The sequence below is a fragment of the Aulonocara sp. 'chitande type north' Nkhata Bay genome, linkage group LG23, assembly GCF_057382095.1.
Source record: "Aulonocara sp. 'chitande type north' Nkhata Bay isolate Kocher_YH1m ecotype deep benthic linkage group LG23, A_spYH_male_GT1.1, whole genome shotgun sequence".
Lineage (NCBI taxonomy): Eukaryota > Metazoa > Chordata > Actinopteri > Cichliformes > Cichlidae > Aulonocara > Aulonocara sp. 'chitande type north' Nkhata Bay.
The window spans coordinates 16,594,780-16,608,308 of record NC_141365.1 but is presented as its reverse complement, the minus strand read 5'-3'; the positions used below and the strand labels follow the sequence as shown (position 1 = coordinate 16,608,308).

The 13,529-nt window shown below is 40.8% G+C and overlaps 2 protein-coding genes across 5 annotated transcripts in view; one reads left to right on the top strand and one right to left on the bottom strand.

Annotated features, from left to right (window-relative positions):
* Window positions 1–13,483, top strand: part of evi5b (ecotropic viral integration site 5b) — a 44,582-nt gene extending 31,099 nt beyond the window's left edge. For 3 of the 4 annotated variants that reach the window (XM_086284749.1, XM_086284746.1, XM_086284748.1), the window contains 2 exons: window positions 7,269–7,364; window positions 11,648–13,482. In XM_086284749.1, coding sequence (XP_086140875.1) covers window positions 7,269–7,364; window positions 11,648–11,923 — 372 coding nt within the window. In that variant the 3' untranslated portion in view covers window positions 11,924–13,482. Of the gene's footprint in view, window positions 1–7,268; window positions 7,365–11,647 lie in introns of all 4 variants that reach the window. The other variant, XM_086284747.1, reaches the window with a different exon arrangement.
* lg23h1orf146 (linkage group 23 C1orf146 homolog) overlaps window positions 10,860–13,529 on the bottom strand; it is a 36,198-nt gene continuing 33,528 nt past the window's right edge. Inside the window, exons 6-8 of the transcript XR_015127378.1 lie at window positions 12,091–12,220; window positions 11,747–11,971; window positions 10,860–11,269 (exon numbers count right to left, since the gene is read on the bottom strand). The gene's annotated coding sequence lies outside the window, so the exon portion shown is untranslated. The remainder of the gene's footprint in view (window positions 11,270–11,746; window positions 11,972–12,090; window positions 12,221–13,529) is intronic.

Here is a 13,529-nt window from a genome sequence, read left to right as displayed (position 1 = left end):
AAGGAAACCGTGACCTAGGACAAGCTGATGGCATAAGATGTAAGTACAACGCGTCCGGTTTCATATCCAAAAAAAAATTATTGAGCTAGCTTACGTGGTTGCAGTGCTACCGGGATTTTAAACTAGTTATGCAAAACAGAGCGAGCCCGCTCCGACCGGCTTTAAAGGGTTAATCCAAGTTGCACATAGGTGTGAATGCGCGAGTGAATGTGTGTCTGTCGCTGTGTGTTGGCCCTGCGACAGACTGGCGACCTGTCCATGGTGTACTGTGCCTCTCGCCCTGTGACAGCTGGGATAGGCTCCAGCACTCCCCGGTGACCCTGATAAGGATAAGTGGATGGATGGATGGATGGAATAGTTGTTTTCTACCCTTGGTCAATTATTTGATGTTGCAGCTGGTGATTTATGCTCATTTTAATTCTCAAAAACTGCAATCTCTCCTTGCAGCTTTGCAGTTACACAAAACAGACGTTTACTGTGTAGTGTTTTGTGCTTTCTTGGGTTTCCAAATGTAGTTCTTGCTACTACTACTACTGCTACTACTAGTAAGAAGCCATGGTGTTGTAATAGATGCAATGTGGAGTTTAGCATCGTCATCTGGATAGGAGCATGTTTTACTCCAAAACCTGATAGTGCCTTTCCAGGTGCACGAGCTGTCAATTACTTAAGCATCATCATAGATGATAACAATCCAGATGGTCCATCTTCTCTTTAGTCTGGAGGACACAGTGTCCAGCTTTTCCAAAAGCCATAGAACAGTTTTCTTTTTTGCCTCAGCTCATTTTAAATTATCTTTAGCCCAGAGAGGACAAAATCATTCCTGGATTATATTCACGTGTGGCTTCTTCTTTCCCTGATAGAGATTTAACCTGTATATGTTGGTGGCACTGACACAATTGAGTTCACAGATGGAAATTTCTGAAGGCATTCCTGAGTGCATGCAGGAATTTCTCTGACAGAAAATTATACTTGTTTTTAATATTCTTCAGATTTCTTCAAATTCTCTGAATCCGTTGATGATAGGGGTGGACGATAGAAACAATATATTTGGCCAACGATAGAGATTTTGTGTGAATGGGTGGATGACTGGATATGTAAAGCGCTTTGGGGTCCTTAGGGACTAGTAAAGCGCTATATAAATACAGGCCATATACCGCTCTATTGCGATAGCGCATGTTGATGATGTCATCAAGCTGCGCCTGCTTTGGTCGAAAGCGGCTACAACCATTATCATCTGCAAATTATTCCGGGCGACAGTCGTAGCAAAGAGATGAAGCACTTTTGAAATATGGGGAAAGCCAAAAACTGCGCTTCCTCCACTTCCGTAACATTGATTCATTAGTGTTGAATTCTCTCGCAGCTGCTCTATTCCCATGTTGTTGCAGTATATTAATAACTAACCTCGTATTGTGGATGAATAATCTCAGTTGTTCTCCTGACTGAAGTTTTGCCCGTGTATAGCATCCTGCTATGCAATTGCATTTGTCCCTGACCACCAGAATCCCTCACGTTAACTTTTATCAAGTGGAAAAAAAGTTGGCGTTCATCCTCCAGCTTCACTGTGCTAATGTTATGCTAACATAGCTGTGTCGCTAGCAATCACGTAGCACAACATTGTATACCAGGTAGTCCAACTTCAGTAACCCTGCAAACGCCACTGCTGTTTTTTGTTTGGGTTTTTTGGCTCCTACACATGCAACATGTTCAAATTCCCCCTCTAAATTTTCAAGGTCAGGGCATCAAAAGGGCAAACTTGTATAAGAAGGTATTGGTGCACAGTGAGCAATATGACATTCTTTGTAATTCGTACTTAATGTGCAAACATTTGTGGCAGACAGTGATTAATTTAGTGTCGGGTAAATGACGAGGGTGTTACAGGAACTGTGGTAAATGCAAATGCAGCTCCCAGTGCTCTGATTGTCTACTTTTTTCTTTTTTTTAGTCATATGGTGATTTGCTCTTTGTGCTCTAACAATTTTCCTAAATTTAGATTAAAAAGACTTTCAAAACGCCAGTAAAGTTCTATGTTTGGATTGTTTCATTTGTGCTAAAATGTTATCTCAACTTTTCTTTAATCCATGAAATATATTTGTCGTGCTTTTGGAATAGAGCGCTCAGTTATTTTGATCTATCTAAAACCTGTTACAAAAGCTGCTCGGTTTATCCAGATATTGTTTTACATGTATCTAATGGTTTGAGATGAGGTGGCAGATAGTTTACTTATAATTCTTCCTTTTAAACTGGTTGCACGTCAGTGAAGCAATGCAGCAAGGCTCTAATATCACATAAACCTCACTGCAGCTATTGTGAAGTTATTTTTATGTTGTACCCTTTTGCCCAGTTTTCTTTAGAAGTTTCCTTTAACTGTTGTTTCTTGAACGACATTTCAGATGATGGAAATTGAATTCTGAAAGCACTTTGTGTTTTTTGTTTTTTTTACTTTCCTGTGCGTAATAGGCACATCTTCATTTTCAGTTTCTCAGTCAGGTGACTGTTTCTATTGACTTTTCACTTGGTTTAACTAAAAGGTTTCTCAGACTTTTGCACACACTGGAACTACTGTCAGGGCTTTAGAGTGCGACCCAATTTCTCAATGGTGTGACAAAACAAATAAATCCTAGGCCGCACCGGCGCAATGGAAAAAGGTCTCCACAACTCTGAAATTCTCTGTGTAGCCAACAGCACACAACATTATGCCAATATCGAGGCCTTAACTGATCATGAAGGTGCTGCTTAGAGTAGCTGTTCGATTGACTTGTGTGTCACACGCGTGTCTCTGCACAGACGCGCAGGAAGGGGAAATGACATAGGGAATTCCCACAATAATCCAATAGCACACGGCGACACCTGCACATTCCGCCAATGTGCCAATGTTCAAAAAAATCCTAGATCGCACCGGTGCGACCAGCTGTTCATGTAAAAGAAACAAAAAAAAAAGTCTCTGCAATTCTGAAAGTCTCCATGTGGTCAACAATAGACACACATTATGCCCATATTGTGGTCTAAACCAATTAGAGATAGTCAAGGGCCCAAGGTAAGATGTTCAGATACTGAGATGTTCAGTTCAAAGCCTTTAAGGCACTTTTAATTTTGACTTTCTTTGTACATATATCGTAAGATATTTTACGTTTAAATTTCAGCTCAGTGAAGCACGTTAAGCACAAGAACTTTTTCAGTACCGTATTTTTTCAGACTATAGGGCACACTTAAAATCCTTTAAAATCCTCAAAAGTGCACCTTATGTATGAATTCTGGTTTTGCTTACTGACCGCGAACTGATTTTATGTTGTACGCGGCGCTTAAAAAAATCTGTCAAAATGTTTTAGCACGACTTTGGTAAGCTATGAAGCCACACTGCTTGATGGTCAGGAGCCTCGCAGAGTAATAATACATACTGTGCTTCAACATAGGGCTGCGCATGCGTGAAGCACAAGAAGATTCAGCCTGCCTCATTTCTGTCTGCCGTTTATTTACTTTCCGGTTCGTTGAAACGTCGCGGCAAAAGGTCGAGGAAAAGCACCAAGTTTTTTAAATGGACTAACAATGAGGTGGAGTTGTTGCTGCGAGTAACACGAAAGTACAACGTTACAAAAGCGAGTGAGAATTAAAGAATTTGAAGAAAAGCTATCTGGAGCATGTACAAACTGATATTAATCTTTAATAGGGCTGTCAAAATTGAGAGCAAACAAAACAACTGCTGTTTAATGCCCTCCGCTATCTTAGTTTAATTGGTCACATGACTGCATCACATGACTAAAATGCGTCATCGTTTTAGAAAGTCTGCGTTTTCTCTGTCCACACTGCCACGCAAACGCACTGTCTTCAAATGTATTTGTTTTCGAGAGCGTTTTCAAAACACCGTCTCAGTGTGGACGGGAGGCCAAAATGGAGAGAAAACAATGTGGTTTCAAACGAAAACGCTTTAGTGTGGACGTAGCCTAACAATCAGTGGAGGACTTGTGTTACTTGGGATTAAACAGTCATGTGAAAAAGAGTTTTCCCAGTTCTGCATACAGCCGTGTGTAAAAAGAAAAATACACCCTTACTAGTTCCACTAGTAGCAAATCAATCAATCAATCAAATGTGCTTGATGTGCTTGAGAGATTGAAGAACTCAGCATCTGTGACTCTACAGAACTCGGTGAACATGTTAAATATAAAAAATAATGACAGTATGATTAGAATAAGACTGGACGACAGGACAAAGCCTCTTCTCTCTTAAAAGAATGTGGCAGCACAGCAGACTTGGAGATGTTTGGCCAAATTGCACAGCAACATTTTTGCAATAACCAGACACGGCATATCGTTACAAACACCTCGTACCAACTGTCAGCACGGCGGTGGAGGGGTGACGATTCTGGCTTGTTTTGCAGCCACGCCTGGGGACCAACCATGTGAGTTCCTTTGTATACCAAAGTATTTCAGAGTCAAATTTGAGGCCATCTGTCCACCAGCTAAAGCTTAGATCATGCAACAGGACAGTGATCCCAAGCACAGCACAGCGTAACATAAGCAGAGACAACCAGAGCTGTAGAGTCTCACGTTTTGTCTGAACTCCTTCCTACAGTGGAGTCACTCTCACCACAAAATGTTTCTGTGAAGTGCTGCAAGGACTGCTTTTCACTCACTTGGCCGTCGACCTTGTGGTGATACTTAAATAGACTACCAAAAGAAAGATCTTCTGGATTTGCAGATATGTGGGTAGATGAAAAGTTTAGTGTTGTCACGTTAACTGGCAATCACGCATGCAGCGTGAGTAATACTGAAGCACTGTAACAAATAATTTTCTACACTGAGTGAATTAGTCAGTTAATGCATTTCTCTGGTTCTGTTTGATGATTATACTTCCTATGTTTTATGGATTTATGGTAAATATAATTTCCTTTCAGTGTCAAATTGGAAACTTTGGTTATCCGATGAGTCCTGATGGAAACTGTTGTGACTTAGTGCTTTTTAAATAACCTCTGTATTCATGAGTTTTAGGGTGTTTTTGATCATCTTAGCTGGAGGGCCATGCTATTTATAAGTTTGACACCTACAAAAAACCTCCCCCTCTTCCCCTTCAGAAGCAGAGTGTGGTCTGAGGTTTGGTTACTAAGTGATGGAGCAAAAACACGCAACACCAAAAATTTTACTGCTGCCGCCCTCGTGCTTTCTTAATCTGCCTAATGAACTCTGACTCAAATACGTTAGCAACAAGGGTCGCGCATTTTTAGACCTTTACCGCTTTCTTTTTTAAATTATGTCTAGAGTTCAAATTGCAGATTTTTTCGTTGTTTTGTTTTTTGTCAGTGCCACAGTATGAAATCACTGTGCCTTTTGGGCTTCTTGGTCTGTGGTTTGGTTACCGTCTCTATATACCCTGTGGGTAAAATTTTGGTTTGATTTAGAAGAAAAGGTAAAAAAAGAGCAGAAGTTTCATAGCTTTGTCGTCAGAGATGGTGACACATGTTGGTGACAGTTTGCACCTCGGTTTTCGTACAAGAGGTCAGACTGGAATCAGATTAATGTTGCGACTCTTAGTACTTAGAGCTGTAGCAAATATCGATGTAGGACATTACTTTGAAGATCAAATGCTTGAGTATCAAGTCAGAAAATGCTGCAGAGATTTAACGAAGAGATGAACAATAATGATAATATACAGTGTTTCACTGAAAACACATTTCAGTGAAACCAAGATGTCTAGAAGGGTTTGTGTGTAGGACTCTTTCACTATCGCAACCATGGCGTCTGTTGTCTTTGGGCTTTAAAGGAAGTGGTTTTTCATCTTGAAGCAGCAACTCTGCCAAAGGTGACATGCATGGTTTATTTTGAGGTTTCTATGACATACTCAGAGATTTATACTAAAAGTTTTAGTGTGTTTAAAAAAAAAAAAACCAAAAAAACCCCTGACTTCTCAGATGTGTACTGCATACGTGTCACGCTAATGCTGGAAACAAATCTGTATGATGACTATCATTGCAGTGGCCATATATTTATCCTAGTCACAGTTTTGTCTTATTTCAGCAGAAGGCTAAATTCTCTTAAACTTGATAGAGGAACAAAAAATATTTTAGCACTTAATTTTCACACATCTTTCATAGACGTCTTTGCAGATTCAAAATAACCTTTACGTCATTACCACAATGTTGGAGATGCGCGTAAAGCCGACTGAAACGTCGCATGCAATCGGCATTTCATGTGCACTTTTTTTATGAGCTGTGATTTTTGCCCACTTGCCCAGGATGTGATGAAATGGGCGGATGATTAAAGGATGATCTCAGATTATCTGATGCTCAGTTCAGATCTGCCAGGAGACTGAACAAATTTAGTAGTGTACTTTTTAGAACGCAGAAAGCCCCTACACTGCACTATTTGAACTAAACAAAACCACAACACACTGGGACTTGAAGATACAATGGTAAGATGTTTCTGTGAGACGTTTGCTGTCCCTGGCCACAGCCTGACACCTGGCGATTCACACAGCTGAACACCAGGAAGTCTCTATTAACTGCCTGTCCTTGTCGTTGCAGTGTTTTGGAGCAGCAAAACCTCAAAAACAACAGGTTCTTGGAATAATCTCTCTTGTTTAGACCTCTCCATGTGAAAAAAAAAAAGGCCTATTGGGACCCGCCATATTGAACCCCACCTCACCACAGGAATCTAAAACCCTATCTGTATTTTGGGGTGTTGTTCAGGTGGTGAAGACTCGGTGTCACCGCTTTACCTCGACACCCCACCCCTTACCGAGCACGCGTCTTCCCTTTTTTTGCCTCAGTGCTGCTGCCTGTGTTTTGAACTTATCTCAGTGTGGAACTGGCAGGTTCAGGGGTGTGATTGAGGTTTGAAATAGAATATGTGTTTGTCTCCAGTGCCTGCAGATGTCTTCACTTAGGAAGGTAAACATCGCATGGGCTGTTTAACTGTTAGAGGCAACAACCAGCCTCATCCCCAGGGCCCCAGGAGGAAATCAAGCACAAATGACACTGTTTTGTGTTTCACCAGACATCTGTCACCTTGTTCGCCCGCCATACATGCAGGGTACCGCGCGATGCCGCTTTTTTTTGCAGCGGGGCTCTCAAAGCTGCCGTTATTTCTCCTGCCTGTGCAGGAGTTTTCAACCATAAACAAGAAGACATAAGTATAATTTCCACAGACCCTTTTTTATTTAAGTGTATGTATAATATGCCAGAAATCTAAAATATTTTGACCCTGTAGATGATTAACACAATCCTTTTTTTTCCAAAAGCTGTGGAACATGTTTGAAAGTTGTGTATTTTGTCTCAACAGAAAGAAGAAGGAAAGGTCCAAGGCCAGCTGAACCACACAGATTCGAGCCAGTACATCCGCGACCTCAAAGACCAGATAGCAGAGCTACAACATGAGGTGAGACTCCTAAAAACAAGCTACATGTTCACCTCAGTCACACTACCAGTTTTTCGTTGTTGGTGTAAATGCTTTGATCGAAATTTCACAACAATCCCTCAGATATGGTTTTACTTTGACTTGAACAGATTAGTTGAAGTGTTAACTACACCCAGAGACTTCCTGTGTGGTGCTGAAGTTGCAAACCTCTTAGAGATGTATTCACAAACATGACTTACAGAGGTTTATATGGCAGAACATTGAGGCACGATGCAAAGATGGATGCACATTCAAATGATTGATATCTAAGAATGAGTAAAATGTCACATATGACGTCAGAAGTGACACATTCCCCACAGTCTTAGTCACCTTTATTCATTCTTATTGGTCCTGTCAAGCTTGTTGACCTATGTCATGTGTTTGAGAAAAGGTGTTTTAAAGAGTGCTGTCTCAGTCGTTTCCCTTCCCTGCCAGTTGTCTTTGAGTTTTAGATTGCCCGACAATGATTCTTATTATTTTAAGCATGCACAATGAGCAAAACTGAAACTGGTTTAAGTCCCGTCATGCACCTCTTGCACAGTTTCAATTAACATCATACAGCTTGAAATTTTATGTGCAGCATCTCAGATGTTGATTAGATCACCGTTTCCTTTCACATGACAGCAACAGGAAGGCAGTGTGCCAAGTTTAGAGAGACCCAGGTAAATGTAGGGTTGTTCGGGTTTTGGGTTGTTGTTATCGTTTTTATGTACTGTGCTCTAAACTGGCCTCTGAATGCATCTCTTTCTACATGACTGTCTGTTGCATGGCAGGCCAACCCAGGTGAGTGTTTTCAGATGTTCTGTGTAACACCCCCAGCTTTTCAAGCCTGACCATGTGTTGATCTTTACCCAACCCCTCTTTGAGTCTGGTTAATTCATGGTGTAGGAGACCATCCCAAGTGCTTCAAGGTAAAGCTAAAGAAAGCGGCCGTGCACGGCTGTAAACTGGAGGTGGGGACGTTAACTGAAAATACACTGTTCAAAATAAAATTTAAAATTAGTGCATATGTAGGCCCTTTTTGAACTTATAGCTGAAAGATAATCGGAGAAAATACAAACCCAATTCCAAAATAGTTGGGACTCTGCAAAGTGTGAATAAAAACAGAATGCAGTGATTTGCAAATCTCAACTGAGACATGAAAATTATTAGCTGATTTTGAATTGGATGTAAGAGAAAAGTTGGGACAGGAGAAACAAAAGAATATCTTGGAACTAATTAGGTTAATTAAGGTCAGTAACGTGAATTAGTATAAAAAGAGCATCTTAGAGTGGCAAGGTTTATAAACTGAGTCTACAAATTCAGCAACAGTTTCAAAATAGCGTATGCTTTTGATTGCTTTAACTATCTCATCATCTAAAGTACGTAATGTCAGAGAGTCTAGAGAAATCTCTGTGTGCAGAAAAGGCCAAGAACTGGATGCTGTGATCTTTGATCCTCGGACAGCACTTCATTAAAAACAATAAAACGATTATTTTTGCGATTAGTCGACTAATCAGATCATGCATCCATTGGACGTAAAGCGTACAGCTTATTGCACCAGCATGCATCTGCTCTTATAACTATCATTAGCTTACAGCTTTAAGTGTTTTAAGGTATGTGCTAACTAAAAATAACGACAAGAGGATAGTTTATTAAATTTTAATGACATTTGCAGATTGTTTCGGTGAAGTTTAATAAACTCAGCCGTCTGCTCCTTGCTATCTAAAATATAACAGGACACCGGAGTATATTCTCGAGCATCTCACACTTCTGATAATCAGCTGTCTGCTTGACGTTTATTCAGCTGTGTAAAAACTATAACTTTATCTCAGCCAAACCGATTTACTCAGGAACAAATAAAATACTAAAAAAATTTTTTAAGTTATCTAAGTGATTTATATATCACGTTTAACCTGAGTAGTGAAAGATGGCGGTGGGTTTGAAAACGATTTGCCGGGAGTCCGGTGTTCTCACGGGCTCTAGTGAGCCTTGCTCCCGGCTAGCTATCGAGCTGGTGGGTAACAGACGTCTCCGAAAACGTCGGAGTGTTTTTGCAAATATGTGGTGTCTTGATAAACTGAGCCGATATTTGAGGTTTACACAGCTACATTCTCGCCTGAAAATATGTTAAACGTTTATTTTGTGACCCAGAAAGAATAATAAGAGTAATATTAAAACTAACTAGCTGCCGGCATTGTTGGAAACTGAGCAGGGCCGCGCTATGAATTCTGGGACACAGCTTCTTCTTCTTCTCCTTTGGGGTTTAACGGCAGCTGGCATCCTTGTACATGCAGTGCTGCCATCTTCTGTTTCAGTCCGTTATTACACTCTTAAATCCTGCTACTTATTCCTGCGCTTTTGGGATCTAACAAAACTTCAAACGACGCTTCGACTATTCAATTAGTCGTCGACGATTTTAATAGTCGACGTAATCGTGACTAGTCGACTAATCGTGGCAGCCCTATTTCTAACTAACCTGGATAGCATTAGCTTATAGCATTGCTCTCTATCATCTAAATATATTTCTGACTTTTAAAAAAAAGTGCAGCAATGCAAGTCTAAAAAATTAATGGATGAACGCCCGATTGGCTATAGCCATCTTTTATATACAGTCAATGCAAAAAGTTCCTTACCAGGTATTTTGTTTTCCGAGAGAAAACAAATCCTCCAGTCTCAGACACTTTTCCTTTGCCTTGAAGCTCTGGAAGCACCTTAAACTGTTAACGTGGTTTAAGGTGCTTCCTGCTACCATGCAGTCTTAAATGGAACATAATTATATGACTCTTTGTCCCAAATCCATACTACACATTGACTTTAAGTGTTGAGATTATAAAGCACATTCGTGCACACATTCAATAAACTCATCAAAGATTGAAGCAAAGACAGCATATAGGCTTTGTGAATTGGACGGTGACATTTCTAAATCTCTATATAATTTTATATTGAGACGTGTGAATAAAAGCTTTTACTACAAATTTAAAAGGGACAACTTGTCTTCCTCCGTGTGAGTGCTGTAAAAATATTTATTTCATGTCTACTAATTATACAAACAGGACACTCACCAGTTGTATACTCTTGGTGTGTAGTATGGCTCTGATTTTATTGCATTGTTCCCTTTTGTTTTTATTTTTGGTTGAACTGGTGCCTGCATGTTGAATTTGTAGAGGACATCTCATCTTATTTGTTTCAGTGTTTCTGGTAAAATGTCACCAGCTCCCACTGACAGTTTGTTCATATCACGTGTGTCAAGTTTTTGTTATCTCACTGAGTTGCTAGCAGTCACAGGTTGTCCAGGAAGCCGTGCAAGAGTCATATTTCTCTGTCGTTATTCATTTTAAACATTAGCGTCACAGCTTGGCTGCTTTTTTTTTTTCTGTAGCAGCGCTACTTTGACACTAACAGAAAAAATGTGGATATAATTATGTTGTGAATTCAGCTGCATTAAAACATATCACTCTGTAGAATCAAAGGGAAAAATGATTCTGTAAACTTTCTGATAAGTCGCACTACTAAGTAAAACTGGCCACAGGAAACACATTTGTTGAAATTCAATCCGAAAACTGTCTTAAATTTCTCTTTATTAGTAAACAATGAACAGCGGACAGGACAGGAAGTGCTGAACTAGATATCCGCTCTCTATATTTCCTGCACCTGGCTAAAAGAAGGTTTGACCAAGACTTTCTTCCTCCCTCTTTCCTTCTGAGTACAATAACAGCAACCGAAAAAAATAAATAAATTAGTGAGCTGTCTATACAACTATACCCATTTTAATCATTCACACTTAAACCTGCTTCAGAGACACAAGACAGTGAAGCAAAAATAGAGCTGGTCCACGACGATATTGGAGCAGAGGATCTCAGGGAGGTGATCCAGGCCTTAGCACAGCACCTCGGGTCATATAGCATCTGTAACAAGCAGTTTGAGATTCCTTTAAGCCAGTTTTCTTCTGAGCGTGCTCACACATGTGACAATGTCAGGATATCCACCGTCTCTGACATCCTGTAGAGCCCCCTGGTCACAAACCAGGTGTGTAGAGTCTGGAGCTTTTGGCTTACTGGGATAACTTGCATGTTTGCTGACCTCATTTTTTGAAACTTTGGCTATATTTAATGTGTGCATCCACCACTGTAACAGTGTATTTATGACAGAAAATAAAGAAAAGCGTAATATGTTAGCTGTAATTTTTTTCAAGAGGTTTGGTGTTCATGCAGCTGCCTTCAGGCACAGAAGTCTGATCTGTGGGAGATTGTGTGGCTCCTGACTCTCACTGTTTGCTTTCACAGATTCGCTGCTTAAAAGGACAGAGGGGGCGCTTGGCCAATCAGCCCACTTTTGATGGGATCCATATTGTCAACCACTACAGGGCGGATGATGAGTCTTACCAGTCTTCGGACGACGATGGGGTCAAGGTCTCCCCCCTGCAGGTCCCCCAGCAGAGGAGCCGTATCAAACTACACCCCAAACTCGAGGACACCGACAGCGATGAGGAGGAGGAGGACGGAGAGGCCCTGCGGATCTCTGTTCCTCAGAGCAGCAGCCACAAGACCACCTCCGTGTGAGCGGCGCCCGCCGGCTGCTGAAGTGGAGACGGAGGCTGTCAGCACTAACTGTGGAAGAGAGGGTCATCCAGCAAACCATTTCAGAGGAGACTCCTGAACTTGAAGAATGAAATGCATCATCATCATTTGATATCCTGAGAATCACACGTGGATTTAGTTTTCTTTACCTTCCTTTTGCAGTTTTTTTCTTGTTGTTGTTTTGGGGGGGTTTTGTGAGTAAAGCCAGAAGCTCAGCCTGAACCTCAGTAGAGGCTCAAATCACGTGGAGCGTCTCAGACTCTACTGGGCCACAGAGACCTGACAAAGAGGAGGAGAAGGGAGATCTCAGTCTATCACTCCTGACCGCTTCTTCTAGGTACAACACAGAAAAAGAGACTGTGCAATAAAAACGTTTTACTCTATATTACACACTTCATGTTTTTATATTTTAAAGCTTTTTATAAATGAACATCAGAAATGCATTGATGCCGTTACTACTAAGTCTCCATCATGCAGAGGCAGATTTGTATGAGTGCTGTGCGTGCGCATGTATAAATATCTATATTTCTAATGTCTTGAAGAGCTTCATCACAGCCTGGTATCAAACTCGCTTGTATCAGCCAGCGACGACTTGATGACTTTCTTTGGCCTTAGCACGTGCCACATGCCTTTCAAGGTCAAAGTGACATTGCGTACAAGTAGATATGTAAATGTGTATCATGTTGTTTGTTTCCCCCCACTTCCTTTTGAACTTGAAAATGCATATCTGGTGTTTAGAATATGCTGTACATTTGAGAGTAAAGGGACATATAATGTAGTTTAACACAAATAACAAATCCTGCTTTTGAGACGAGGGAGGTGAATTCCTGGTAGAATAACTAGTCACCCCTCTTTAGATGCTTTTGAACTCTCCGTTCTTAAAGCAGTCAGCATGTTAATAAGTGCAGATGGGGACAGGTTTATTTCTTAGCTACTGTTGCTGTTTTACAAAGTTCTCTGAAAGCATCACGATCTCACTTTCACGATGAGGTAAAAGGCGAATCACTTCAGTGCATAATGCATCTACCGATGACTCAAAGCTGAATGATGCCTCTCATATGTTCTGAGTGTCACTAATTTGCACGGAATTGATGACAGTCTGAGAGAACTTTGGTCAGGAGATGAAGCCGAGATAAAGCAACACTCAACAACACAACATGGAAACTAATCGGGACCGGCAAAGTGTTACCAAAGCGAGGCCTATGTTCTGGATCTACAAGCCACTCCATTTCATGACCTGGATGTGTAAAAGTGAATTTCTCTGAATGTCTGAACACTAACTTCTGTATGAATCGAGGCAGCCGCAGTCTCCAGGAACCAGCAAAGATTCTGACTTTGAGCAGGTGATGATGATGTTAATGTCTCTTTGCTGATGGAATAGAAGAGGAACACCTAATGGCACTTTTTTTGAGTCTGCAGTGCAGTATGGACACACTATGATGGATGCAGTCAAGCACACTCTGCAAACTAAATGATTGTTTTATATATATATATATATATATGTATGTGCGTGTGTGTGTGTGTGTGTGTGAGAGAGAGAGAGAGGGAGTGAGCGAAAGGGATGAATTCACAATAAAATTGTTTGATA